This window comes from Gopherus evgoodei, chromosome 15, assembly GCF_007399415.2.
Source record: "Gopherus evgoodei ecotype Sinaloan lineage chromosome 15, rGopEvg1_v1.p, whole genome shotgun sequence".
Taxonomy (NCBI): Eukaryota; Metazoa; Chordata; order Testudines; family Testudinidae; genus Gopherus; species Gopherus evgoodei.
In genome coordinates, this window is record NC_044336.1 from 13,111,790 (window position 1) to 13,139,786 (window position 27,997).

Sequence of the window (27,997 nt, forward strand, 5' to 3'; positions counted from 1 at the left end):
AGAGAGAGAGAGAGAGAGGAAGAGAAAGTGAGCTCACGTTCACACATTGGTAAAGAGGCTGGTCTTGCAATGCCTTTGAATATTTTACTTTTAGTCAGTTTCCCATCAGAGTCAGAGACATACATGCACACACTGAGCTGAAGCAAACTACAGCAATGGACAGCACTAGAAGATTTGAAATCTAATCACATGTATTATACCTCTTGGATATATTTTTAATCACACACACACACACACACACACACACTTATACAGATATATATAGACACAGATATAGACAGAGACAATATCATCCACACCACGATCAAACAAACACCTTTTTCTTTTCTCAGAGGATACACATACACACACATCTCTCTTTATCTCCTCCTGGCTTCCTGGAGGATTGTGCCGGCTGTTTTTCATGGAGAAAGTCCAGGGAGAAATGGAGATTGAGAGATGGGAAAGGAGCGAAGAGCTGTCAGATGCCGAGAAAAAGGTGATTCAAGAGACCTGGAGCAGAGTGTACATGAACTGCGAGGATGTTGGGGTCTCCATACTGATCAGGTATTTAAAAAAAAAAGAGACAAACAAAAAAAAAGAAAGAAAAAAAGAAAGAAAGAAAATGAAATGAAATGAGTGACAGATAGACAGGAACCATTCTCAGTTCCTACTGGCTCTGATCATGGACAATTTCACAGCACTTCTCTGATTTCAACATGTCGCGGGGCGGGGGGGACCCTTATAATGTAGTTTGTGGGAATCGATATTTCAATGGGAAAGGTCACCTTATACCTGGTGTGCAGTGTTGGCGGGGGTGGGGAGGGTGTAGAAGGAGGGAATTGCTGTACACCGTTTTCTGCTCAGTGGTTTCTACTCACATCCCTGCTGAAGGAATTATATGTACTAGGTTCCTGGGTGAAATAATGCAACTTACAAGCCAAGATGAAACTAAAACAGATTGGTCTCTGATGGCACCATCTGTTTGTCGGACGACAGTGTCGGTATAAGAAATAATGCTAAAGTTGTCTGCTAAGGCTGGTACGAAGGTCATAAGCAGGAGGAAGGGGGGCATGTGGCAATAGGTAATGAGCATTGGGGGAATGAGGCATTATTGCATTGGGGTTAGGATATGGAAACTACCTTACAGCAAAATATTGTGTGTTGCACAGACCTGCAGGTGAAGGGAATGACGTGTGTCTGTGCAAAGGGTAAGAAAGGGGCAGGTTGCTCCTGGGGTTTCTCTTCTAAAATAGAAGGATTTGTTTTCTTTCAAAGAATCTTTAACTGTTATTGAATGTTTATCTTGTTTTGTGCTTCTGAACCTCCTAAGTATGCCCGGACGGGCAGCACAGACTCCAGGACCGAGTCTCATCTTGCTCACACCAATGTAAACCAGAAATAGCGCTGCTGAAATCAGCGGAGTTACCCAAGTGCACCTCTGGTGTGGGTGGGAGGGGAATCAGGCCTTAGGTTTAAAGGAGCGTGCAGAAGAACAATAGAAGGAGGTGGGGAGGGGAAGATGGGGCTGTAGAATCATAGGGCTAGATAGGACCGCAACTAGACTAATGCCCTGCAGAAGAAGCAATGACCAGTTGCCACTTGATTTGAGCAAAAATGTTTGATATAAGGATGGACCTGAACCTCAGCCTCCAGCTCCAACCCTCCATGACTGCTGGGTGAAAGCTGAATCCAGATGCATATTTGGCCAATGCTCTCCTGCCCTTATAATGGTCCAGGATGAAACCCCAGATGGAGAAAGCTGGGGTGTTTGAAATCTGGCTGCAAACGTTGTTCCTTGAGATTAGCAGGTCATGGCCTTGGGACTGACCTGTGTTATGAGAAACACTTGGACTGATGCATTTCTCACTAGTAATAATTGCAAAGTTTCCTTTGAGCTTAGGGGAGCTGCAGAGGTAGCGGAAACAGGCTCAGATGTGCAGACGACCCTTCTTGGCTTTCCCCTTGTCTGACTTATAGGAATTACTACAGGATTTCCTCACAGCATTCCTCTGCAGGGAACTGGTTTGGATAACATACAAAGACATCCCCATCCCACAGCCCTCCCTGAACCTATCCCTACTTTTAGAGCCGGACATGGTTGGAGATGGAAATATTTAGGTTTAGTCACTGCTCAGAAGGCCCATTCCTGGGAGATCTCCTGCCTGAGTTCATAAACTCAAGAGGTTTAGCAAATTTAGGTAAACATCAGGGGTGAGATCTTGGCTCCATTGAAGTCAGTTGGAGTTTTGCCATTGACTTCAATGGGGCCAGAATTTCACTGCAGGACTTCCAGCTGTCAGTCTAAACCAAACCCTCCCTGTTTCCTCTCCCTGGGGAAGATCACCTCCAGATCTAAACCATGCGGCTGCCTCTCCCTCCCCATTTCTAAAATGGGCCAAACCCCAGCCCCCCAAAACGCTGGGTCAGAGTTTGGCTCAGGCCCCACTCGAATCTAAAAAAGACCTGAGATCCGGACACGATTAGGTCCATCTTTTATTAGTCTTCTGAGCCACGAGTAGGGGCAAGTGGAATTGCTGAGGATCTGGTCTGTGAAGAGGGGCCTCAAACCTGAAGCTGGGAATTTCCCTGGGGCTGATCATTCTTCCACCCAATGTGAAATGAAGCACTGAAAGAGTGCTCTGCTGGCCTTCACTAGTGCCCAACATGACTGACTGCAGTGAGCTGCTTGCTCACTAGTGAACAGCCCTTCCAGCTGTGCCAGTCACAAGGGGAACCAGACTGGATATTTACTGTGACTTTTATGATCGTTAGAGATGGAGCTGGGATAATCTGAGCCTGGTCAGTTGACCATATCTCTGCTGAAAGCAGGCTCTTGCCACATTCCTGACTTAGGGCTGTCTCCTTGGACATCTGCTCCTGCCTCTAGGAAAACTGCTGGATGGTGTTGTGTGCATGGAGGAGGGGCAGTGTCAGTTCTTTGGTACAGGGGGAGGGGTGTAGCTATGGACGAGTGGTGGAAGTGGTACCCGACAGCCTATCTGGGACAGATTAGCATAGCAAACACCCTGGATTCCTGTCTGACATGAACTGCACGAAGACAGAATGGATCCACTCCATCAGTGATTGCAGGGAGGGTGGAACTGACACATGGGATGGGGACAAGCCAGAACATAGCAGGGAATGGCTGGTATCGATGCAGGGCAGCACGTGTGCACAATGCATGTCATGTACATGTTGAGGGGGCAGGAGGGGGCTGTAGCCTACGTCACAGGATGGTGGAAGAGGGTGCAAAGTGAAGCCAATAGCAGACAAATGCACTGGGGAGCCAAGCTCATCTCTCTTGGAGTAGAGGTGCTAAAACAAAATTATTTCCCAAGTAGATGCAGCAATTTCAGCGGGAAAAGCAGTGGCCAGTTGGCATGTGTGGTCTGGGGTGTTACACAACAGACTGAAAACCAGACAGAACCGGGAACAGAAGAGGGTGTGAAGCACAGCTGGCAGAGGGGCCCTGGCTGCAAAGTTCCGACCTGGAGCTGAACTTCCCCAAAGCTCGGAGTGGTTTCTGTTCCAGGCTGGTTTCCAAAGACCACTGGGGTTTCCCTGTCATTGTGCCAAGAGGAAAGCGTCACCTCATAAAACCAGCGCCAGTGCCGGGCAGGAGTGAGAACTCCCGTGGAGATGGGAGAATTTGTTAGCTAACACTTAGCAACTGGGATTTACCCAAGTACAGGCCACTGCCAGAGACAGGCTGCTGGGCTAGACGGACCATTGGTATGTTCTTAAACTCCAGCTGAAATCATTGCGTTTCTCACCAGAAGTCCTACGGGCAGAGGCGAAGGCAAGAGGCATTTAGGAGAGGATGAGGCAGTAGACAAGTGACCCATCCTTTCCCCTGGGGCAAAAGCAGCAGCTCACGTTGTCACCCTGACATGACACACTGCAGGTGACTCGCTGCTCCACTGCCATTGAGATCATGGAGGGAGGGGTGCTGAAGCACAGCCGTAAGCCACTCACCCCGAGAACGCCAAGAAGTGAGGCAGCCCAGGTCACAGGGGAACAGCAGCACAGGCTTGCCTCTGAATGGTGAGGCTGAATCAAGAACTGAGGTTTGCCCTTTGACGGTCATGATTTTCTCCGAATCCTTGACATCCTCATACCACCTCTGCTGCAATAAATGCTCAATGGGGCCCTCACACTTGGCATCGAGTCCTAGCTCAGCGGGGGGAGGGATAGCTCAGTGGTTTGAGCCTTGGCCTGCAAAACCCAAGGTTGTGAGTTCAATCTTTGAGGGGGCAATTTAGGGATCTGGAGCAAAAATCTGTCAGGGATTGGTCCTGCTTTGAGCAGGGGGTTGGACTAGATGATCTCCTGAGGTCCTTTCCAACCCTAGTATTCTATGAAGAAGCTCTGAAACTGCATGTAAACCATCCTTTGCTGGGAAGGGATTCACTCTGCACAGCTCCCCACCATCCTCCCTGAGTTCACTCTGGAGAAGTGTGGGCAGTGCAGAGACAGGCCAGCCCTGGTCTGACTTCTCAGTACCTGTGAGAACAGCTCCTGCATGCCTTTCCATTTCACAGCTGGCATCAGCAACAGCTTCCTCCAGGAGAACTAGGTCATGAGCAGAGGCTGTGGGGAGGCACAGGAAGGGAAAAGGAGATGGAATCACACACTGCTTTTACTTTCTTATAAATGATGCAGCAGCTCAGCAACAGCAAAGGTCACTTTCTCGTTCAGTTTGCTGACTGCCTGCAGACACACTTATCGCTATGGGTGTGTGGGAAAACAATCACGTCTGCCCAACACACAGAGCCACAATCCACCGATACACACTAGGGGGTGTGTAGAACACTCCCCCGTAGGCATCATATGCTTTGCAGTGAGATAGCCCCTTTCACCTACAGGTCTCAAAGGGAGTTGCAAAGGAGGGGTAGTGTCATCATGAAACTGAGGGGCAAAGTGACTTGCACAAGGTCATCCAGTGAGCCAGTGGCAAAAGTAAGGAAAAGAGGCTGACTCAGATCTTTTAACCACAAGCCACATGCTCGGACCACTAGGCCAGAGCAAACCTGTAAAAATAAGCAACTCTACTTATTGACTGTCAATGTCAGGTTTGAGAAGTAACTCAGGAATTGTCTTCATGGTCTATTTAAAGTGTATCTGTATGTATTTATGCATATCTTAATATGCCTCTGTATATGTTGTACTCTTTCTATTCAATTCTCTGCCTTATTTTTTTCCATTTGGAAAGAGCTTAGCACATTGCACCTTTGGAAATAAATAATAATGATAGATATAGGCCTGATCCTGTGCCTATTGAAGTCAATGGGAGCTTTGCTGCTGATTTCAACAAGAGCAGGAGTGGGCCTACAGGACAGGAAATCCAAGATCACACAGCAAGGATAAGCACCTATCATACGCAAAGAGAGGCAAGATACACAAACACATGGCAACAGGGATGTGTATGGCGGCACTGTGCAGTGTAACGGCATGCTGTATCAGCAGACAGACTCAAACAGCTGACAGGGAAATGCACAGTGCACCACCAGACAGCTGCCCCTTTGCCACACGGTAGCAGTGGGTGGGTTACTTTCCCATTGAACGAGGACAAGGGTATTCGGAGCCAGGAGTGCTGCACATGCGCAAAAGTCCTGCTTACCTGGAAGAGAGGGGCCAGAATCCCTGCTAAGGCACCACTGAATCCAGTCCTGTTGCAAGGAACAGTTCCCCCCTCTCTCTCCTCCTTGGTCTGTGTCCCTTTGATTCCAGCATACGCTGTCTGCTCCTCTCTCCTGCCTGTGTCCTGTATTTTATAAAGGTCAGACTTAAACAAAAACCTCATGCTTCAGGGCATAAACCCTACTCATCTTTAAATGAAACTTTCTCTGGATCATAACTGCCTGGTGCAGGGGCTGGTACACAGGCTTGTTCAGGTATTGGGAGAGAATGGAACAGAGCACCCTGGTAAGAGACAGTGGGTCAGTGGCAACTCAAGGGATTTGGGCATCTGTTTGTGGCTCTGCACTGGCCTGCTGTGTGGTCAGGAGCAAGTCACCCCCTGTGTCTCAGTTTCCCTTCCACCCATTGTGTGTCTTGTCTCTTTCAACTGTAAGTTCTTCAGAGCAGAGGCTCTCTTACTGTGCACATGTGCAGTGCCTAACCGCACATCTGGTACTCAGCTAGTCTGAACCCCGGAGTAGCTGAGCACCTCACAATCTTTAGTGAATTTATCTTCCCAACATCCCTGCAAGATAGGGCAGGGTAGTTATCCTGCTTGAACCAAGGCACAGAGAGGGTAAGTGACTTGCCCCTGGTCACACAAGAGGTCTGTGGCAGAGCAAGGAATGGGACCCTCGTGTCCTAGGCTGGTGGCCTAACCACTGGACTATCCTTCCTCTCTGATCCTTCCTTCAGGACAAGAAGGTTCCGGTCTTGGCTGGGGTCCGCAGGCGCTACTGGAATATAACAGTAATAATGCCATTTGGCTAAGTTATCCCTAGACTGTGGGAATAAAAGTTGTGTGGTTAAAAGTATTTAAATAATTGACAGTTTCCTTTGCTGGGGAACCTCCCGCCTGAGGAAACACAAGATCTTCATCTCAAGCATCATCCTCCCCTGAGAAACCAGAGCTCTCTTCATTTAACATTATTATTATCTAACTATATGCTTAACTCTTAACAGAGCACGAGCTAAATCTAACTTAGGACCCAGCTGTGCCTTGGACAACCATAGGTGCTGGAACTAGGGTTGCTGGGGGTGCTGCCAAACCACCTGGCTTGAAGTGGTTTCCATCACAGACAAGGTTTACAGTTTGCTTCACTGGCTCTCAGCACCCCCACTATAAAAATTGTTCCAGCACCCATGGGGACAACACTGAATAGCACCTTACTAGGGCAAGCAGTTCCACACATCCTGGTACCTGAACTTCAGTGGGATTACTCACAGCTATATGGGGAAGTAAGGTGGCCCAGTGCAATCATTTCCCCGGTCTCTGCCTCAGTCTTCCCATCTGTAAAATAGATCTGCTGATATCCTTTCTTTATAAAGCACTCTGAAAGCTGTAGATGAAAAGCCCTACGTAATAGCTAGGTGCATGAGAAAGGGTGACAGAATGGTATTCAACAGCTCTCAATGTAACAACAACAGATTTTGCTCTGCGTAGTAGATGTTTCCATTGATGGTGTATTTGTAGATCACGATTTATTCTTATTTCTGTAAAGCACTGGTCTATATTGTTAAGGGTTATTAATAACACAAACTGAAGTCTTGCAAAGTGAAACACATACACATTACATCTTCACAATACACGCACACAGGCAGTACCCACCACAGTGCAGATAGGCTGGGAGTTTTAAAGATACCAACGAGAATAAGGTGCCAGCTTCGTCTGCAAGTCAATGTGGCGGGAGGCCTAACTCCCTTGGGGACCTTGGAAATCCTACACAAATGCACGTCTCATAGAAACACACACCATGAATGCAAACACATGTACTCAGTTCACACAGAACACACACAGAACACACACACACACACAAACCTATGCCATATGCAGTAGCACAGTTCATATGCACCCTCACCGTGCATGTAGAAGATACACACATAGGCGCTTCATGCTCATGGGGCTAAGACTCAAAGGCTGGAGGCTGCTGGATGCCCCTTCAAATGCTTTGGTGAAAAACTCAGAGTCTTTCATTAGCTCCGCGCAGCAAAAGAGCAAATTGAAGATCGCATCCAATTTGAAAGTTGCACCCAGGAACAGAGCTGTCAAAACCATTGCGAGATGTACCATCTCCTACTGAACCAGGTAGTAGTTGTGTGTGTTAGGCCCTAGCATTTCTTCACTAACTTTCCATAGTGCAACATCCCGTCTCTGACCTTGCAGGGAGACTTCTCCCAAATTTTCACAGCTGTAGGTTTAACTTCTCAACCTCAGAACAGCTTCCTCCCCGTGGGTTCTACACCCTTCTCTCTCCTCTGCCCACTCTGTCACACAAACCAGAGCAGCGTAAAGAGGAGTTAGTACACATGGAGAATCAGGCCCCATTGTTTTCAATAGGCATTGTGTCTGAGCCAGTTCATCAGGATTTGCCGCCCTCCCTCCCCAACTTGTAAAGAGCATTGAGCATGAAAAGCACTCACTGAGTGTTAGGCTTGTTAACATTATTAGGCATCTGGGATTTAAATACCAAGCAGCTTTAGTAATGAGCGGACGTGGTCAGGAGGCTTATGAAAACATGAGAAAGGTTAAATGGTTGTTGTTTTCTCCTGGTTTAACAAGTGTGTACGGGAAGTGGATCTTCTGTGTGAGCTTTGAGAAAGGCCCTTCAGAACAGGAAAGGCCAGAAAACAGCAAAACACAATCACAATACGGTTTTACCTCGAATGCCCCAGTTCACCCAGCAACGATCGCTGTGGATGTTAGCAGCAAGGAGTCTCACTAGGCCAGTGCTTTGCACAGTGTGGCTTGTGGAACACCTGCTGACCTCATGCTACCAGTGGCCACCTTCTCCTCTGCAGACCAGCACTGGAAGATACTTAAGTGTGTTTTTAGCTGTCATTTTAACTTGTGTTCGACTGCCTTGGGGATGTTATATGGTGGCAAACAGGAGTGGGGGTCAATATGATGGCCAATGGGAGGGAAGTGGGTGTCAGTGATGGCCAATGAGAGGGGTTTGGGTGTCGGTAATAGCCAGTGGGAGGGAAGATGATCTGCGTGATGTGGAATGATAAGGGAGGAGGGTCTCAATGATGGCCAATGGGAGAAGTGGTTTGTGAGAGGGTGACACAGAGGAGGCCTCCATGAGAACTCTTTCCATTAAGTTGTGACCCCACTTTTATTATCAGTCTGGTTTATTTATCTGTATTACAGCAGTACCTAGACAGGGACTGCAATTGAGATCTGGTCCCCACTGTGTTAGGTGCTGGACACACACAGAATAAGAGACATTTCCTGCCTCATGAGTTCAGTAGCTAAGTAGACAAGACATAAGGTTGGGAGGGGAATCAAATTAATAGAGAGATGTAGTCATGGGCCCAATATTACACACCAGGGCAGTGGCCCAGCAGGGAGAACAGCACAGGTCACCTGACTCCCAGCCCAGTGTCCTATCCGGTAGACCCCCATCCTCACAGTCACATGTAATATTTCTGTTTTAAGCTGTCACCCCGAGATTACGCATCCAAATAATTCATATTAAATTTAACTGTCAACCAATCAGCTTCATTTCAAAACAAGCGCCCACTGGGGAAGAAGAACACAGGATATTTTAAAGTCGCATGCTTCTCTTCTTCCTTCCCCATCTCCTTTGAAACCTTTGATATAATGATCTACTTTTAACTCTGATCTACTGTCTGTGAAAGTTTCCCCTACTGCAAAGCTCCTTCTTTAAGAGACATTCTGATGAACCAGAACAATTGTGAGAACCCCCCAGGGACTATTTCTCAGACTCACACGTTTGCCACAAAAGGACAATTCAGCAGCAGCAGAGATAGGAAATGAAATGTTAAAGATAACTATTGATCAGCATGTCACTCGTCCTTAGTTGAACTGATCTGTGCCAGCCCACGGGAATCCCTCATTTAGAACAGGGTATGTGCACCACCTTCTCTGCTCCGTTAAATGGGGGTGCAGGGCGGTCGCTGCGAAGAGCAGAATGTGGCTCTCAGTGTCTATAAATGCATGTAACATCTTTGCTGTGGGCTACAACGTGCTCCTGTCTGTCGAGCTACAATGCTCGTTAAAATCACTGAAAGGTAAGGACATCCCTTGTGGATTTGGCAGAAGCTAAGAGTTTCATACAATTGGTAGCAACGGGCAATGTTGATTAAACAGCAAACATCTCTCAAACTTCAAAGTATAGGCTGCCTGAAAAAAACACTCTTCCTAGGCCAAATCATCCACCTTGGCAGACGTTTTAGGGTTAAACATGCAGCCTTGGAATGTGGGTAACTGTCCAGGGTCCTTGGGCACCAAGGTATCAGACAGGACTTCTGAGCTGTGGAGCTGTCTATGGTATGTTGCCCATCCTTGAGGGTTTGAAAGGTCCTGGAGGATCTCTAGTACTTCTGTGCTCCTGATGATCTGGGACCCGATGCCCAGTGTGAGGGACCCACTGAGCATTTATTGCAGCAGATGTGGTATGAGGATATCAAGAATTCAGAAAAAATCACTGCCATCAAAGGGCAAAGCTCAGTCCCTGGCAGGCGGCTGTGTGCCTCTTGAGAAATACAAGTCCAAGCAAGGATGCATGCCACATGCGTTACCATCATCTGGCAACTACAGTATGTGCACTATTAAGAGGCACTAGCAGGAGGTAAGATCAACCTCATGAGCAATTGCCTCAGGTCTAAAAACGCCTAGCAGCGCGCGAGAGAAGAGTTATACAGGGAGCCTCGCATGCATGCCACCAACATTAACACAGAGCGAGTGACACGCATGATGTATGTCTGCTGCACGGCAAAGGGGATGTATCAGCAACACTCCTCATGCTGCTTCAGAGAAAGGCCAGCTGCCTGCCTGCATGCCCACTGCACCTAGCCGGCTGTGCAAAGTGATGCTAGCGAGGGGCTGTCACAGACCCAGTCAAAGGCCCCTTTTTGGGCACTCACTAGACAAGCGCGGGGGAACCAGCTGCTGCATCCCACATGCTTTAAACCTCCAGAGCCTGAAGAGAGTCCAGGCACTGCCCCTGGGCTCAGCACTCACTCCCTACTCTTTCCCCCATAGCTTAAACACACCGTCTCCCAGAAGTCCACCTGTGTGGGTGTCCTGGGTCCACAGTTAGCTCTGCAAGGGGCATGCAATAGGTGTCGCACATAACACACAGACAGACTCTGTGCAGGATTCTAAGGCACCAGAGCTCTTTCCAGGAAATGCACAGATCTAAACAAAAATCATAAAACCTACACACATGTGCCTGCCTCACTTTTCTCACAGCCCCAGAGCATTCTTTGGGCGGGGGACAGAGTCTTCTGGGAATGGCCAGCATCGTTCTCCTGCAGTGCCTAGCTTCTCAACCATGAAGCCCTCTGCCCCACCACTCAGCCTGCTTTGACTTTGCTCAGTCTTGCAGCTAAACTGGGTCCCCCCTACAAAAGCCTGCCAGTTTCTTCTCCCCTCTTCTGCCCAAAAGCTTTCTGTGAGTCTTTCCTTCAAGTTTATACATCCCACCACCATCACCTGGTTCCTTTGGGCTGCTGCTGATAATTTTGACTTTTCAAACCCCAGCACACTACTGACAAACAGGAGGAGTGGCTCCTCCCTGCTCTAGTAAACCTTCTTAGCATATCTGTTGACGGGTCAGCGTACAGTGGTTACGGTTAACTACTGTCCATTGTATCTAGTCTGGGATGTTCATACTACAGGCCCTGTCAGCCCAGAGCAGATAAACACACACATCAAGGCAGTCCATGACACAGCAGTTTTCATAAGAACAACTTTCCAGTATCAGCCAGAATTCATGCTGTACAGACAAACGCCCTAAATTGTCACAGAGGGAAAGATTCCTTCCTGACCACTGCAATGAGCAGCTTACACTCTGAAGCATAGAGACTACATTCTGTTTAAGATAATTATTATTTAATATTATACTGCAGTACTGCCCAGGATCAGGAGGGGCACATGCACATGGTAGGAGACTGTCCCTACCTCCAAAATCTTACAATTTAAATAGACCAAGCCCAAAACCAGTAATTAATAGATAGCAAACAAGCAAAAGACTTGAAGTGATGTCAGATATTCATGCAGGGCCCTATCCTGCATGCAGCCCCAATGGATTTCAATTGTAGGATAAGAACTCTAGTTATTTCTTTATTTAATCTTTGCAGCTAATCATTAATAATAATTTTATTTGATAATTAACTCTTATTTACACTATTTCTATTTTTCTTTTGTTCAAGCCAATTCTTTCTTTCATTTTATATTTTAAAACCATTGTCTATTTTTCATTTACCTTTTCTTTAGGGAAACGGGAGAGCCTTGTGGAACAGGCCCTAGACTAAGCCTGACGAGATCTGCGGTCAAAAACCTGGCTCTGCCACAGATTCCCTATGCTACCTTGGACAAGTCCCTTAATCCCTCTTACAATAGGAAGAATACTACTTCTACCTTGTCTATTTAGAGTGTAAGCTCTTGGAGCATGGGCTGTTTTGTACAGCACCTAGCACAACAGAGTCCTGAGTTTGGTGGGGGTCTCGATTTTTCTGCTTTGTAACAGTATTAACTACGTTAATGTCATGGCTGCCCTTGCTGATTTTCTCGTGAAACTTTCATTCATTTCCAGGTCCTTCTGCAGCCCTCCCCCCTGATTTGTTATCCCATTATTAACCTCCCTCAGATGTCTCCCCCTTTCTGTCTAAACTCTAGCATCCTTGCCTTGCCCCTTCTCAGCTGGGACCCAGAGCTCACTGCCCCACTCTCCTGCGTGCTCACCCTTCACCCACAATTCCCACCTCTGGCTGTCCAAGAGTTGTGGGGAATCAGTGCCAAAGGTCTGACCTTTGGTGGGTCCTCACCCACTGCTCTTCCTCCCAGAAATCTCTCAGGCCCTGATCCAAAAGCCATTAGCATGAATGGGAGTCTTTCCATTGCTGCCAATGGGCTTTGGATCAGGCTTCTGAGGGCGACACCTGCTCCTCTGGGTTGGGGAGCTTCTCACTGGAGCTGGGCTGGGGAGACAGGGCTAGAAGCTGCCTGCACAGTCTCGCTTGCCCCCTCACAGGGCAGGGAGCACCTCCGCAGGCCAGCTGTGTGGCTGGGAGCTGAGTAGAGGAAGAGATAAGCCCAGGAAAGGCAGTAAGAGGCATCCTTTGGCAGGATGATTTTAGAGCTGTGTTGCTGTTGCTCTGTGTCACTGGCAGCATGGCGATGCATGTTGATGGCTTGTGAAAACCAGCACAGACAAGCCCTGTTCACAGAGAGAGAGGGGACCGAACAACTGGAAATGTACAAGTAATAATATTAAACAGTGCCAGCTGAAACCATAGCTCCAGTGAGACTTTGGGAAACAGGAATGGGGTTTCTTAGCATGAGGCCAGATCACTTACGCCCGGAACTGAAGTAATTGCTATAATGGCTTTTGCAAGAAGACACTGCAGGAGTCATGTGCCTCCAAGAAAACCAAAATAGATCGTCAGAATTAAGAGCTCGCAGAGCACTGAGTGGAAAGTTAGATTTATGCATCCAGAGGATGTTTGGGTCTCTGGCAATACCCACAGCTTTAATGAAGACAGAGTGAAGCTGAGGCCCATTATGCAGCGTAGCAGGACGTGCTGCCTGTGGTGGCGAAATGACTATACATGACCAGGTTTCACATTGTTAGGCTGGTAATTACTTCAGAGCACAGCGGTGGCCTCTGCTCTTTGAGGCGAGCCTCTTAGAAAGCCTCTGATCAATCAAAGCCAGAGCTGCTGAAATCTAGACAACAACATTACTAAGGACAGGCGGCTGTCTGCAGAAGGTCAAGAGTGTGGTGTAATGCCGAGGAAGGAATGGAAGCAGTTTGTCAGTTGCTAGGTGTTCCTTATTTTGCTGCCCTGGGGGAGATGGCAGAAACCATGAAAAGACAAAGCAGGAGGGAGGGGGACAATTCAACCTACTGGATTTTGCTTTACACAGAATCGGAGACGTTTGAAACTGGGAAGACCTATGAGGTCATCCCGGCTACTCCCTTCCCCTCTCCAGCCAGGGCAGGATATTTTATCAGGCTGTTCCTGGTCCATTTTTAAATATTCAACTTCTTCGCTTGGGAGACTAGTCCCAGGTTTGCTTCGTGTAGTATTGCTGGGAGCTCCAGCAAGCTCCACTTTGGCATCTGAGACCATCCAATGGCTCTTACTTTGAGTATTATCACTTTGGGTCACTTTGTGTGACAACGTCCTCGCCTTCCCTCTGAGGATTTGTCCTTTCTCGTGTTCAGTTATGCGTCCCTCTTCTCATAGGGTGCGTTTCTGCAAAGTCTGGAATGGGTGAAGGGTTCTCAGCACCTCGTCGTAGCAGCCAGCAAGATAAGGCCCTTTGCTGAGATCTCTGGGCACGCATGTTTAGTGGGGTGAGGTCAGTCTCCAAAGAAGCATCTTACTCTGAGAATCACAGCAGCAGATTCTGACCAGGCCATGTTAATTTGCTGCCATGTATAAAGGTGAAGCATTGAGAACGGTGAACTATTGCTTTGAACAGGAACTGTTCTGTAATTTACTCTATGTGCCGTCTCCAAAGTCACATAGTATTGTTTCTGCTCCTTGATTGGATGACCCACAAAGCGCATTCAAGATGGCCATATGAGTGCTACTGGTGCAGATACAACTTTGCACCTGCATTCAAGGGAGACTCCATATTTGTGGCTGCTCCTGGACCTTGAGAGTGGCCTTTTCTGGCCCCTGCAATCAGAATGGAGCAGTAGGGGAGAGGAGGTCTTTAAAATTGTCCCCTTGCTGGGCCTGATCCCCAGTGCTGATGAAAGTCCTCTGCAATGGGAGTTGAGGGTTCTCAGCACCCCACAAGATAAGTCCGCTTTGACACCAGTACTGCTCCTGGGTCCTGAGACTGGCAAGGCAGAGGGAGAAGTGTTGGTACCTCTCAGTGAGCTGCATACTAACAGTAAGTTAGCTGTTAGCTTCAACTTTTTCAGCCGCTTTGTCCTTAAAGCAACACTGTGAGCCCCGTAGCATGTCCCCTTCCCACAGCTGTCACCACTCGTGGTGTTACGACCCATCCAGCCTGTGTTTTGTTGGGCGTGACATCTAGGGAAGAGCAGCTAAAAATATTTGCACCGCTAAACAAGATAGCCCATGCATATCTTCACAAAGAACACAGCCTGAAAGAAATCTGTTGTATTTTATTATGTATTCCCACTACTCATTAATTATTGTAATGCCTGGGATCCCACCCTCATTGTGCCACATATGCAACAAAAAGAAAGTCCCTGCCCCAAACAGATTACAGTCTAAGAATCAGAAAACAGGGGAGAGCACCGGATAAAGAGTGAGACAATTAGTTGTTTGCTGTGTGGCTGTAGCTGTGTTGGTCTCAGGATAAGGAAGAGACAAGGAAGCTGAGATAATATCTTTTATTGGAGCAACTTCTCTCAGTGGAAGGTACACGCTTTCAAACTACAGAGTTCTTCAGATGTGGGGAAAGAAATCAGTGTCCGAGCTAAATAGAAGCTGGGACAGATAGTTGAGCATAAGGAGGTGACACATTGTAGGAAGTCACTTGAAATGAGGTGAGCAACGAGGGTTTAGAATGTTATGCAAAAGAGGTCTGAAGTGGACCATTAAGGGTTAGCAGGCAAGCATGTGTTATGGATCATTGTAATGAGCCATGGAACTAGTGTCCCTGTTCACTCCATGATTTTTAGTGTCTAGCAGCATTATGAATTTAAGCCCCCAGCTCATCTTTTGAAGGTGTTGTGCAGGCTTCCTTTGAGGATGAATATTGCAAGGTCACATGGAATGATACCTTTGTGAAAAGGGTTTGCCCACAGGGGACAGAGTGATTTTGTTTTTTATCATTTTTCTGTGTGAATTTTCTGAGTGTAGGAATTGTCTGGTTTCACCCACACCGTTGTTATTGGGACATTTTATGCGCTGGATAAGGTATATCACATGTTACGATAGGCATATGTAGGACCCTGAATCTTGACAGGTGTATTGTGGGGGGGGAGTGATCATTGTAGCAGTGAAATGTCTGCAGGTTTTGCATCTGTTGTTCTGGCATGGTGTGGTATTGCTTTGAGTTGGTGGATCCTGGTCTGATGAGAGCCTGATGAGGTTGGGGGCATTGTCTAAAGGCCAGAAGAGGGGGTTCAGGAAAGCTTTCTTTCAAATAGGGGTTGTAATTGTTTGATGATATCCCACATCGGTTCCAGTGTGGGGTGGTAGGTGACAACTAAGTGTGTGGTCAGTGGGTTTTTTTTCTGTATTGAAGCAGGTTCTCTTGGGATATCTGGGTGGTCCTTTCTATGATGCAATCTACTTCTCTGGTGGAGAGTCCTTGTTTAGTGAAGGCAGTTTTAAGTGTTTTCCCGCATTTTCTCTTTGGAGCAAATTCTGTGGTCTGAATGCCTGGCTGTAGATAACAGATTTTTTGGTGTGCCTGGTGTGGTTGCTTGGGGCAAGGGAGAAAACTTTAACAAATGGCTTCTAATGCTCAGTGCTTATGGGGCTCTTTTTATCTGTAGATCTCAAAGCACTTTACAGAGGAGGGGATCACTATTAGCCCCATTTTATAAATAGGAAAATTGAAGCAGGGCCCCCGGAATGGGCTAAAGGCCATGGTCCTCCCACTTTTTACTGGTGATAAGGGTCAGCAATGGAGGAGGAGTGGAGAGGAATGAGCAGGGGGTAAGGTCTTGAGGGGAAGGGGTGGCATGGGAGCAGGGTCTCGGGGTAAAAGCAGTGTAGGGGTAGGGCCTTGAGGGGGATAAGTGGGTGCGAGGGTGGGGGGCCGGGTCCTAAGTTCCCTCTAAGCTGTGTGGCCACATGGCAGCCTATCAAGGGCCATGCACAGGGCTGTGGCTTGGAAATGTGCCCCTCCCCCAGCCCCGAACCTGCCACAGCCGGGAGACACAAGGAGAGACACTCTCCCCCAGCCTCTCCCCGGCCACAGCCCCGGACAGACTTGTCGTGGCGGGGGGAGGTGCCCTGCCCCAGCCTGCTGCAGGGAGAGAGGGCTGAGGGAGTCCTCTCTCCCCGCCGAGGCCCCAGGGCAGCCTGCACATCAAACCACTCATCCCAGGCCCCACCCCAGAGCCCCCATCCCCAGCCAGAGCCTTCACCCACCTGCACTCCAACCCTCTGCCCCAGCCCTGAGCCTTCTCCCACACGTATGTGCCTTGCTGCATTGGGACCTCAGAGCAGTAAAATGACACATGCTGGGTCTTCAGGTGCTGTTGAAATGAATGCGGATATATCAGATACTCATTCAAATTCACAGTCAGGCATGTGTAGGTCATTTTTAAGGTCAATGATAGATATGAACTAAAGACACAACATTGTCCAGCCTTAACTAGATAGTCCTAAGGGCCAAGCTCTGATAACTGCTTCTGTTGAGTAGCAAGGGAGGCAGGCACCCATCACCATAGTGTCTGACCACCTCACAGTCTTTCATGTATTCATTCTTGCAGTACCCCGGGGAGGGACAGCAACATTGTGCCTAGTATACAGTTGGGAACCTGAGGCACAGAGAGCCGGATTTACAAAGCATTTAGGCACCTCACTAAGGAAGCCAAGTGGGGATTTACAACTAACTCATGTTGATTTACAGAGGCACTTTTTCTAAGCCCCACTAGGTTCCTAAATACCTTAGTAAATCCAGCACCTGCCCAAGGGCTGTGACGAAGGAAGAGACTTGAACTGGGCTCGCCAAAGTCCTAGGCTATCGCCCCTGTCATGGTATAATTCCCCACTCTGAACCTTAGCATCCAAAAGATGGGGTACCAGCATGAATTCCTCTAAGCTCAATTACCAGCTTAGAACCTGTAGCGCTGCCACCAACCAGGAATTCCAGTGCCTGGTACACTCTGGTCCCCCCAAAATCTTGCCCGGGGACCCCCAAGACCCAGTCCCTCTGGATCTTAACACAAGGAAAGTAAACCCTTTCCCCCACCGTCGCCTCTCCCAGACTTCCCCTCCCTGGGTTACCCTGGAAGATCACTGTGATTCAAACTCCTTGAATCTTAAAACAGAGAGGAAAATTAACCTTCCCCCTCCTTCTCTTTCCCCCTCCCAGACTCTCCCTGAGAGAGAAAGTAATTCTAATACAGAGAGAAATTAACCTTTCTCTCCCCCTTCCCTCCTTTCTCCCCACCAATTCCCTGGTAGATCCAGACCCAGTCCCCTGGGGTCTTACCAGAATAAAAAAAAAAATCAGGTTCTTAAACAAGAAAAGCTTTTAATTAAAGAAAGAAAAACAGTAAAATTATCTTTGTAAATTTAAGATGGAATATGTTACAGGGTCCTTAGCTATAGACACTGGGAATACCCTCCCAGCCTAAGTATACAAGTACAAATTAAAATCCTTTCAGCAAAATACAAATTTGAACTCTTTCCAGCCAAATACACATTTGCAAATAAAGAAAACAAACATAAGCCTAACTCGCCTTATCTACCTAGTACTCACTATTCTGGACATATAAGAGACTGTATCAGAGAGATTGGAGAGAAACCTGGTTGCACGTCTGGTCACTCTCAGAACCCAGAGAGAATAACCACCAAAATCTAACAGCACAGCACAAAAACTTCCCTCCCTCAAGATCTGAAAGTATCCTGTCCCCTGATTGGTCCTCTGGTCGGTGACAGCCAGGCTCACTGAACTTGTTAACCCTTTACAGGCAAAAGAGACATGAAGTACTCCTGTTCTATTAACCCTTAACTATCTGTTTATGACAGCCCCAATCACTGGACTTTCTCCACTACCTTCCCTGCAAGTTGCCCCACTGATCACAGCAGGGCTACTTGTTGGGTACATTTTACTCGGTGTGAGTAGGGATATCAGAACGTAGCTCAGAGCTGTCACAAATTCATGGATTTAGGAAAATACGCTTTTCCCTAGAAGAACTGAAATTTCAGAAAACAACTTTCCCACTGGTAAACTAGTGAATATTGTAATTACTGGAAGAGGAAGTGCCTTCTAAATACTTCACTCAATCAAATATTATATAGAAAATTCACTCCTCCTCCAACATATTTCAGATTTCAAACTAATGAGAACAAAGAGCAGATTCCCAATGCCTGCAGCCATCTTGCGCTTTAATTATTTCCTTTGGTTCTGCTGCTGATAAAGGTCGTGTACCTAAAACGGTTAAAGGGGAAGAAGGAAAAAAATGACACTTAGGACATCCTGTCCATTTTGTCCAGATGTAGCTCATGCAGTACAAATTAGGGGGCGCGGAATCGAATCACTTACAAGGAATTTAATGAAATCGGTATTCAGGCATCTGTTTTGTATCAATCGTCACTGTGCATATGCAACAGTAAATGTTATATTTGTAATTATCTTGGATGAATCAGAAAACGATATTCCAGATACCAAGAGGTTTGAAGTACAGAAAAAGATGTAACAGATAGAAAAAAATTCCCTATTCATCAGGATGTGTTATTTTTTTCTCTTCCGCCACTCTCTGCCTTTGCTTGTCCTTTATCAAAATGATAAATTAAACTTCTAAGTTAATTAACAACTACAGATGAACTGCTTTTTAAAAAAGTTTCTTGAGAATCAAGTGAACTTTTATTTAATATGCCTTTCTTGAATTTAACACTAGTGTTTTCCTTCTGGATATAGATCAAAAGTTTCAATTTTGAATGCCCAGCTTTATTCACCCAGAAACAAGGACGGTCCAGTGCTTAGGGTACTAACTTGCAATTCAGGACACCTGACTTCAGTTCCTTGTCTTGTCATAGACTTCCTGTAGGAGTCATGTAGGCCATGTCTACATAACATTAGCACAACTGTGGCACTGTAGTGTAGATGCATCCTACATTGACAGAAGGGGTTTTCCCATTGATGTAGTTAATCCACCTTTCTGAGAGGCAGTAGCTAGGTCAACAGAAACATTCTTCCATCCACTTAGCTGCATCTACAGTGGGGGTTAGGCTGATCTTTTTCTATCCTTCACTTTGCCGGAAGAGAAGTTCTGATTTCCTAATCATGATATACACAGTGGCGGTTCCTTTCTACCCCCTTTGCCTCTTTCTCAGACACCATTTTTGCATTCAGAGCAAGTAATGCTTCCCAGGTACCTAACAGCAGCAGCCAAATGCAGGACATCTGGCATCTGCTCTGCGGTAGCACCCCCGGTTGGAGCTGCCTGCCTCATCTCAAACATAAATGCTCCAAGCCTCTTATCACAAGCTTATTCCCACCCCACCGAGAACACAGGGAATTCTCTAGAGCTGTCAACCAGCCCTTAGCCAAGTCCCAACAGCTTCCCCACAGTAGGCAAAAGCTCTACAAGGCAAATTGATTTCTGGATTCAATGGATTTATACCAGACAGGAATCCAGCCCTACTAATCAACTAGATTCCCTGCAGGCTCTCTATTGGACATCATGCACTTGGTTCTCCTCTCACTTAATCAGTGTTACACTGGCGTAAATTTGCCAATTTCTAGGGCAGGTCATCTTGATTTATATTGGTGTGAATGAGAGGAGAATCAGACCTTATATTCTTTGAGTGGGACACACATTTTAGGATAGATGGTTTTCATCCTATATGCCACTATTCTCCTGGTTGCTGCTCCCCTCTACCCCTTCTCCAAGTCTGGATTCCCCTCATTCAGCCCTGTACAGAGGTGGTCACCGCTGAGGGGACCAGAGCTCCTACTTAGCTGGGCAGCATGACAGCAGTGTTGAGAAGAGCAGATCCTCTGATATTACAGCTTGCCACAATGGGTTGAGGCTCTAACCCTGGGGATCCTAGAGAGAATGGTGCCATTAGCACTCACACAGACCAAAGTTCCTCTGGTCCCACGGCCTATGAGGAGGAGAGATCTGCTAACGTGGGCACAGAGAAGACCAGAGCTGTCAATGGGAAGGACCTCTAGATATTGATATTGGAAACGATCCTTTCCTGTTGGCTCCATTTTTTATGCTGAGTGCTGTAACCTTTCTTATTGCCTGTGACAGCGCGGTCAGGGGAAGGAAGAGTGCTGGGGGGAGAGAAAGAACTTCAGAATAATACAGCAGCAGGTATCCAGGCTTAGAGACCAGGGCTCGGGGTGAAGTTAGTCTCTAAGGTGCCACAAGGACGCCTCGTTTTTGCTGATCCGGACTAATATGGCTACCACTCTGAAAGCTGTCAAGGATAACAAAAGAAATCCTATTGCTATGGAGGGGGGATATCTGTCCTTCTGCTGGGAGACATTCTAGGCTGAATCCTGGGAACTCGGGGAAAAGGGAAACATTAATAGTGATGCTTCCATGTATATATAACAATATAACAATAACCTAGCCTGCTGCTTCCCACCAGCCAGAGCAACCCTGGCCTAATGTGACTCAGAGATCTCGCTAATGCTCGGTTAGAAGGAGGCAGCCACGAGGCCTAGTTCCCGAGCTCTGGCACCTGCGTATTCCACTCCAAAGCCCTTTCTCAGGCCGTCTTTCCTGGACAGCTGTCAATAGATGGAGATTGTCTAAGAGAGGCGGGATGGTGAGACCTGGGGTTCGGAAAACTGATTTCCTCTGGCAGGGAGCAGATGCATCAGGAGGAGCCGCTTCAAGCTTCTGCTGGGAAAGGTTAAAAAAGAATCCGAGGAGCTTGTTTGTGGCTCCCTCTCTGATTTTCAAACCGACACCTCTCCCCCCACCTTCCCTCCTCCCCCCGTGCTGCTCACTCTTCACACATCAAAACCTATTTTGGGCCCGCTGATGAATCCCAGATGCCTGAGGGAAGTAACAGAAGCGATGTACGTTCCATTCGCTGCTGACTTGGCAGCCCCCCGGATCCTCCGGGAGCCAGTGGAGAGGGGTGGGACAGGACAATGAGGTGGCAAACGAGAACCTGCTCCGTATTGCAATTGCCCACGGGCTGGCGTGCACAGAAGATGACCCCACTTGGACCTGGAGGTGGTGTGTGCATTGGCCTGGGGCGGTGCAGAGTGTGTGAGGGGGGAGAGGGGTTGCACCAGCCTGGAAGAAGGGAGGAGGCAGATGGCGGGAGGGAGGTGTTTGTTTGGAACTGTGGACAAAGAAGACATCGGGGGACAGCCCTGGGAGCTGAGTCTACCAGCTCCTGAGCAGCCTACACTGGCTCCCAGCCAGTCTAATGTACACACATAAGGACGCAGAGAGAGCCCAGCTGCTCAAACCTCGGATGTTCGGAGTGGAGAGGATGGACTGAATCCTGATCTCGCTCCCCCTGGTGTAAATCTGGAGCAATTTCACTGAAATCAATGGAGTTACAGTCTAATGGAGGTGTCCTGCGGCACATGACAGCAGAATCTCACCTTTCATGCAGGGATTAAGTAACTCAGCAGAGATTTTTAGGATGTAGGTTCCTATACACACACACTCTCTTTCCCCTCCCGCCCTGTGCTTCTGCCTCTGTTACCAAGCAGTGTATCGGTTCACTAGCCTATCACAACAGAGCCTTCACCCCTCCTTGACTTAGAGCGGGACCCCCTGTGCACACAGCAAGTGGACTCAGAGCTCAGCAAAAGCTTCCCTTTCGGTCGCAGTATTTCAGATGTGTGCCCGGGGGGTTCTGTCCCAGGCAAACCGGCACCTGTTAGCAGCACAGAACAGAACTGCCCTTTCTATGAGGGGCTGGGGCAGCCTCCAGCAAGGGGGAGTGTGTGAGACTCTTAAATAACCACAGCAAAGACACACCAACTCCCCACCCCCAGCTCTTTTCCTATTGGGGAATGGAGAGGGAGTTGAGGTTTCAGCTCCATATGGCCAATTCAACCACAACTCCTTTCATTTCAGTTGTGATTAATTTGTCCCGTGGCTTTAATCCCATCAGATTTGAGGGTCTCCTGTACCCCTTTCCTGGGGTCAGGGAAGGAGGGTTGGCCCCGAGACCACTCCACTCTCCAACACAGGATGAAGAAGACATCGCTGTAGGGTGCAATAACCTAGGATCCGCAAATTGGAGACCCAACAGCCCTTGGAAGCCCCAGGGCTCAGCACCGCCCCCAGCAGGAATGTTCTGAGCACTGATTTGATTTCTCATTGTGAACCCCAGCTGGATTCTCTGGGCCAAGTGCTGCCCTTGGTTCCCCCTGTGAAAACTCAGGGGAATCACGGGGTGGCCAAGGGCAGAACTATTCAATTTGTGTGGACGTGCGGGGGCAAGTGCTCCTTGGTCTTTTTGCTGATACAGACTAACATGGCTACCACTCTTGAAACCTGTCTGCCGGGGGCTCTGTGCAGATGGGAGAAGGGCTTTTCAAATATCAGATTGCAAGCTGTGTGAGGCAGGACAAATCTTTCATGCTGTGTGCAGCCAGTACCCAGCACAAAGGGGCCATTAGCCACAGCAATAATAATGACGATCACAAATTCAGCCTCCCACCTCACCCCTGACACCTCTACTAGGCAGGTGAGTATTTACTGACAGGCCCATTATAGTTGAGAAAGCTCCCAGAACATGGTTTGCAGAAGGGCTACGCACCACTGCCCCCACTGAATTACTGGGAGATGCAGATGCTCAGGACTAACGAAACCGCACACCACTGCAAGCCATGAGGTCACACAGTGAGTATGTGGCACACCTGGGAATAGATCCAAGCTCTCTTGCCTCACTGTCTTGGCTCTAGCCCCCTGGCCAGGGGCTCTCAGTCTTTCCAGACTACTGTACCCCTTTCAGGAGTCTGATTTGTGTTGCGTACACCCAAGTTTCACCTCACCCCACTTAAAAACGACTTGCTTATAAAATCAGACATAAAAATACAAAAGTGTCACAGCCCACTATAACTGATAAATTGCGCACTTTCTCATTTTTACCATGTAATTATAAAATAAATCAATTGGAATATAAATATTGTACTTACATTTCAGTGTATAGTCTATAGAGCAGTAAAAACAAGTCATTGTCTGTATGGAATTTTAGTTAGTACTGACTTCGCTAGTGCTTTTTATGTACCTGTTGTAAAACTAGGCAAATATCTAGATGAGTTGATATACTCCCTGGAAGACCTTTGCGTACCCGCAGGGGTATGTGCACCCCGGTTGAGAACCATTGCCTTAGGCCCCTTCACCTCTCACTGAAATTCACATGGCTTCTCTCTCTTTCCCTCTCCTTCTCTTCCAACTGCACTGTGCAGGTTTTTTGTCAAATTCCCATCTGCCAAGCAGTACTTCAGTCAGTTCAAGCACATGGAGGACCCCCTGGAGATGGAGAGGACCCCACAGCTGCGCAAGCATGCTCGACGGGTCATGGGTGCTGTTAATACCGTAGTGGAGAACATCAATGACTCCGAAAAGGTCTCATCTGTTCTGGCTCTGGTGGGCAAGGCCCACGCCCTCAAGCACAAAGTGGAGCCCGTCTACTTCAAGGTAAAGGACCAGAACGAAAGTCTCTGTGACGCTGGAGGGAAAGGGCGGGAGGGGATAAGGCCCACACTGATAGATGGGTGCTGGCAAGAGACAGTGGGGATACACTGGTTTATTCTAGCCCCCAGGATCCTGGCCAGTCCTATGGATTTTTACATTAGAAGTAGTCAGTTTCCTGGGTATCCTGAAGGGGGTGCTGTACCAGATAGGGTCTGCTGGCACTGGCAAGAGAGGCCGGAGTCAGTGCTATAAGTCAGCAAGTTCCCTCACCGCTCGCCTCCTCTCCTTACTCGCTCAGCTGGGTGTTTTCTCTCGCCCTCCTTAGCAGCCAAGGGGCAGGTGGCACTGACAGGCAGCAAGAGAGCAAGGGAAGGGATGAGGACTTCACAGGCTGCACCTTAGAAGCATCTCCATGCCCAAGAAGCTGTGTAGTAAGGCAGGTGCTTGCCAACAGTAAGGGCCTATTTTGGTGCTTCTGCGGGGGTGGGAGGGAGTGCAGGAGAGGGCTGTTACAGTGCGAGGGAGTGTGTCAAATGAGTGGAAGGGGCAATGGGGCTGCAAGCCAATGAGACAAAGAAGAGATAAAACAGCTGAGATCCTGGTTTGAGGGTTATCTCCTGTGCTAGGCGTTGACCTGCCTTGGGATGGAAATGGCCAATGGGTTAGCAAACGGGGCAATCAGCTCTGAGCACCTCCACGTCCTTTCCTGAAATGCAGCTCGCAGGCAACGGGCACGCTCCTGCCATGATGGGGGGAATTGCTTTCCAGCTTCCTCCAAGGGCCACCAGCACCTCCGTGCCACATGGAGCCAACACACAGTACTGCTCTCACAGGATGGTGGTTTTAAAGATGAACCTCAGGGGGGAAAACCCCACCTCTGAGTCCGTGAGGTTGAATTGAAATGGGCTGTAGCCTACAGCCCTGGGAGACTCGCCACCATGAGCCACCTCCCCCCAGCCATGGGCATCAGACCCCATCAGTGGATCAGAGGTTGGGTTTTCATCGTGAAACTAGGAGGGGCAGATTGTGAGACAAAGGCCTAGCTCTGGACCAGACCATCTTACAGCTGTTTTATTGGCCATTGCAATGGGGTACCAAGCTGTCCCAGCCCACAGAAACCTGCCTTTCCCCCCACAAGGAAGATGCAGGGAACTCCTTTTCCCAGAGCTTCTGGTGGAGGTAAAGGGTTTCCTCCCCCTACCAATAGCTAGCCCTCCACTGGGGGAATGGGATAAAGACCCTGGAAAGTAGGGAAAAGCCCCTCTGCCCCCGCACAGCCAAGCATGTCAGAGAGCAGCACTGCAGAGCAAAGCAAAAGAGAAACTTGGGGCAGGTGACTCCTACTTTTAGGACACTATGTCCCTGGGCAGCCAGCCAGCGTTCTCCTCTGCCACATCTAGAGAAGCAGAAAGGAGAGGAAGTTGCTGAGCGCCTAGAGAGGGCACCTGTCCAGAGCTCAGCAGCTGTGCCATTAGAGCAGAGGCATGGGAGGCAGGACGCCAGGGTTCTGTCCGTCAACGACCTGTGGCGCTCAGGCAAGACACTTAGGCCAAACTTTCCAAAAGTGGCCCCTCCTTCTGGGCACCTGTGAGCGGGCAGCACGAGATACCTGTGGCCTCAGTACTGATTTTCAGTAGCGCTGGCTCAGGAAGGCAGTGGGAGCTGTGGGCGGCTAACACCTCCGAAAAGCAGACACTATAGGACAGATTTCAAAGTGCCCAGTACCCAGCAACTCCCACTGTGATGCTTGTGACCTGATTTTCCAACCAGCTCAATACCTGCCGGGCAGAACTCTGGAAAAAATCAGCCCTTGTGTGTCTCTAGTCGGGAACCCAAAAAGTGGGGCCCCTAAAATGAGCTGGCTCAAGATAATGTAGCTCTCAACCTGCTTAGGGTTCAGTTTTCCCCTCGGCATGGCTTTACATCTCCTGGAGCCTAATGAGTGTCTGTCAATCTCTCAGAGCAATGGCTGGGGGTGGTGCAAAGCAGGGTAAAGTATCCTTATGGACCGGCTCAGCAAGATGGCAGAAGCCCCCCAAACTCAGCAGCAGGGTTGCTTTGGAAAAGGGGCTGCCCCAGTGGCCCCTGACCACCTCCCCTCTCCCTTTGTTTCCTGGAGAATATAGCAACCTTTTCCTGTCTCCTTCTCCCCCCAGTTCTTCACCGGCGTCATGCTGGAGGTCATCGCCGAAGAATATGCCAATGACTTCACCCCAGAAGTGCAGAGAGCTTGGACCAAGGTGAAGAGCCTCATCTACACCCACGTGACTGCCGCGTACAAGGAGGTGGGCTGGGTGCAGTATCCAAACTCCACCATGTGAGCGGACACAGGGGCAGTGCAGGGGCAGGGAGGGATGGGCATCAAGACTTCACTATGGTCTCCCCTCCAGAGCCTCACTGAGCTCAGCAGCCTGGTAGGGTGAGCTCTGTAACAGCAGAGTACACATTTTATCTCCCTGTGGAAAAAAACAAGGGTGGGGAGTTGCAGGGGGTGGGAATGGGATATCATTTTGCTTGGTGGCCCCGTCTTGTTCCAGAGGCCAGTAAATTAATCGACCTCCCCAAACCTAGAGCCTGGCTTTGATTTGATCCTTGAGAACTGCATTGGCTCAAATTCTGCAGTGAGCCAGAGACAGACAGCCCAAATTTACTGAAGAATTAAAATTCCATCCTAACCCCCTACAGTCTGCAGTGCCCCCAGCCATCATGGGCTCCATATGCGTGGGGTTTGTGATTTATCAGGGTCATGTCCTGCTCTTCTGTCTGGTTTGCAAAGGAAACACATAACTGTTGCATTTTTAAAAGAAAAAGAACCCAGCTGGTAAGAATCCAGCCCAGAATTAGTGTGGGATGCAGAGAACCTCCCACTAAACTATAAATCCCTGGTACAGGAGCAGCCCAACCAGTCGCCCATCCTCACCCCATCCTGAGGCAGGAGTATTTCACTGGCACAGAAATCCTTCTCCATGGCCGTCTGTTGCCTGTAGTCCTGGGGGCTCGGCCCACCTGCAAGGTGTGCTGCTGCATTTTCAGAAGCAGTTCCAGCACCACAGAGCATGTCATGCGATGCCCATTTATAGGGCTTGTAGCACGGCCTTGTGGGTAGAGAGTACAACTCCTGTGGCAAGGGGGAGGGGAGGAGATTAGCCCAGGATCTGGGCCCTGCACTCAGAGAAGTGGCAGCTGCAAGACAATGGGCAGTAGGCCGCGGGTTGCTGCTGGCCAGGGAAATGCAGGCTCCAGAGAAAAGGAGAGGCACTGAGGAACCAGGCGTCTCCCTTTAACTCCCTCAGTCACGTCACAGGACAGGGACAGGTGGGAAGCCGGGACAGGCATCTGAATTGACTCAGCCAGCAGGTGCTCCTCACAGTGGGCATGGCCCAGGGAGCTCGCAATTAGCGTGTGTGTGTCTGCAGGAAGAATGGGAGGTTTAGTGCACCCAAGCCCCGGCTACTCTTAGCACCCTCTGGCTGGAGGAGGAGGAATTATGCAATGAGCAGGAAAGGGGTGGAAAGATGAACTGAACATATTAAGGGTCAATTCCTGAGTGTGATGAAAAGTCTCTACTCACTGGGAAAAAAGCTTTGTTTCTCACAGCATACATTTGCCCTCAGAGTGAAACTGGGTTCCTCCATATAAAGTGCCTGATAAAAATCACTGTATGTAAGACACTGATTCCATCCCCGTCAGTATCATGAGCACCTGATAAATCCCTATGTTAATTTATAACAAATGACTCTCTCCAGCATCCCCCTCTGGGAGAGATGCACAGTTTAGCAAAGCGGTTCTCAAACTTTAGCAACCTGAGGACCCTTATTTTGATTTTAAAATTTTCATGGACCCTCAACTCCCCACTCAGCCCTAGGCCCTGCCCCCACTCCACCCCTGCCCCCAAGACCTCCCCACCCCACCTCTTCCTGCCTCAACCCTGCCCCTCCTCTTCCCCACCTATTTCTGCCCCCTCCCCCATGTGCGCCCCATCCCTAATCCTCCCCCTCCCTCCCAGAGCCTCCTGCACACCGCTGAACAGCTGTTCTACAGCGTGCAGGAGGCACTGGGAGGGA

At 48.7% G+C, this 27,997-nt stretch overlaps 2 protein-coding genes across 20 annotated transcripts in view; one reads left to right on the forward strand and one right to left on the reverse strand.

The window, feature by feature from the left end:
- The window catches only part of LOC115635509, a 71,143-nt gene that overhangs the window by 21,954 nt on the left and 21,192 nt on the right, over nt 1-27,997 (reverse strand). For 11 of the 19 annotated variants that reach the window (XR_003996607.1, XR_003996606.1, XR_003996613.1 and 8 more), the window contains 2 exons: nt 5,603-5,746; nt 4,486-4,572 (listed from right to left, as the gene is read on the reverse strand). The exons of 5 other annotated variants lie outside the window; for them this stretch is intronic. Coding sequence is in view for 1 of the 14 variants with exons in the window: in XM_030534394.1 (XP_030390254.1) it covers nt 4,486-4,572; nt 5,603-5,746; nt 16,723-16,813 (322 nt within the window). In the remaining 13 variants the exon portion in view is untranslated. Of the gene's footprint in view, nt 1-4,485; nt 4,573-5,602; nt 5,747-6,886; nt 6,956-16,722; nt 16,830-27,997 lie in introns of those variants that run through there. 3 more of the 19 variants (XR_003996616.1, XM_030534394.1, XR_003996612.1) reach the window with 3 other exon arrangements.
- CYGB (cytoglobin) lies at nt 55-27,805 on the forward strand. The gene is made up of 3 exons (XM_030534397.1): nt 55-546; nt 23,705-23,936; nt 26,090-27,805. Exons 1-3 carry the CDS (start codon nt 404-406, stop codon nt 26,252-26,254), a joined length of 540 nt encoding a protein of 179 aa, XP_030390257.1. The 5' UTR covers nt 55-403; the 3' UTR covers nt 26,255-27,805.

What these genes read in the sequence shown, in the direction of transcription:
- CYGB (XM_030534397.1), top strand. Translation starts at nt 404, where the DNA reads ATGGAGAAAGTCCAGGGAGAAATGGAGATTGAGAGATGGGAAAGGAGC. An exon ending in GGGGTCTCCATACTGATCAG is followed by an intron (nt 547 to 23,704) that starts GTATTTAAAAAA and finishes TGCACTGTGCAG; the next exon opens with GTTTTTTGTCAAATTCCCAT. An exon ending in TGGAGCCCGTCTACTTCAAG is followed by an intron (nt 23,937 to 26,089) that starts GTAAAGGACCAG and finishes TTCTCCCCCCAG; the next exon opens with TTCTTCACCGGCGTCATGCT.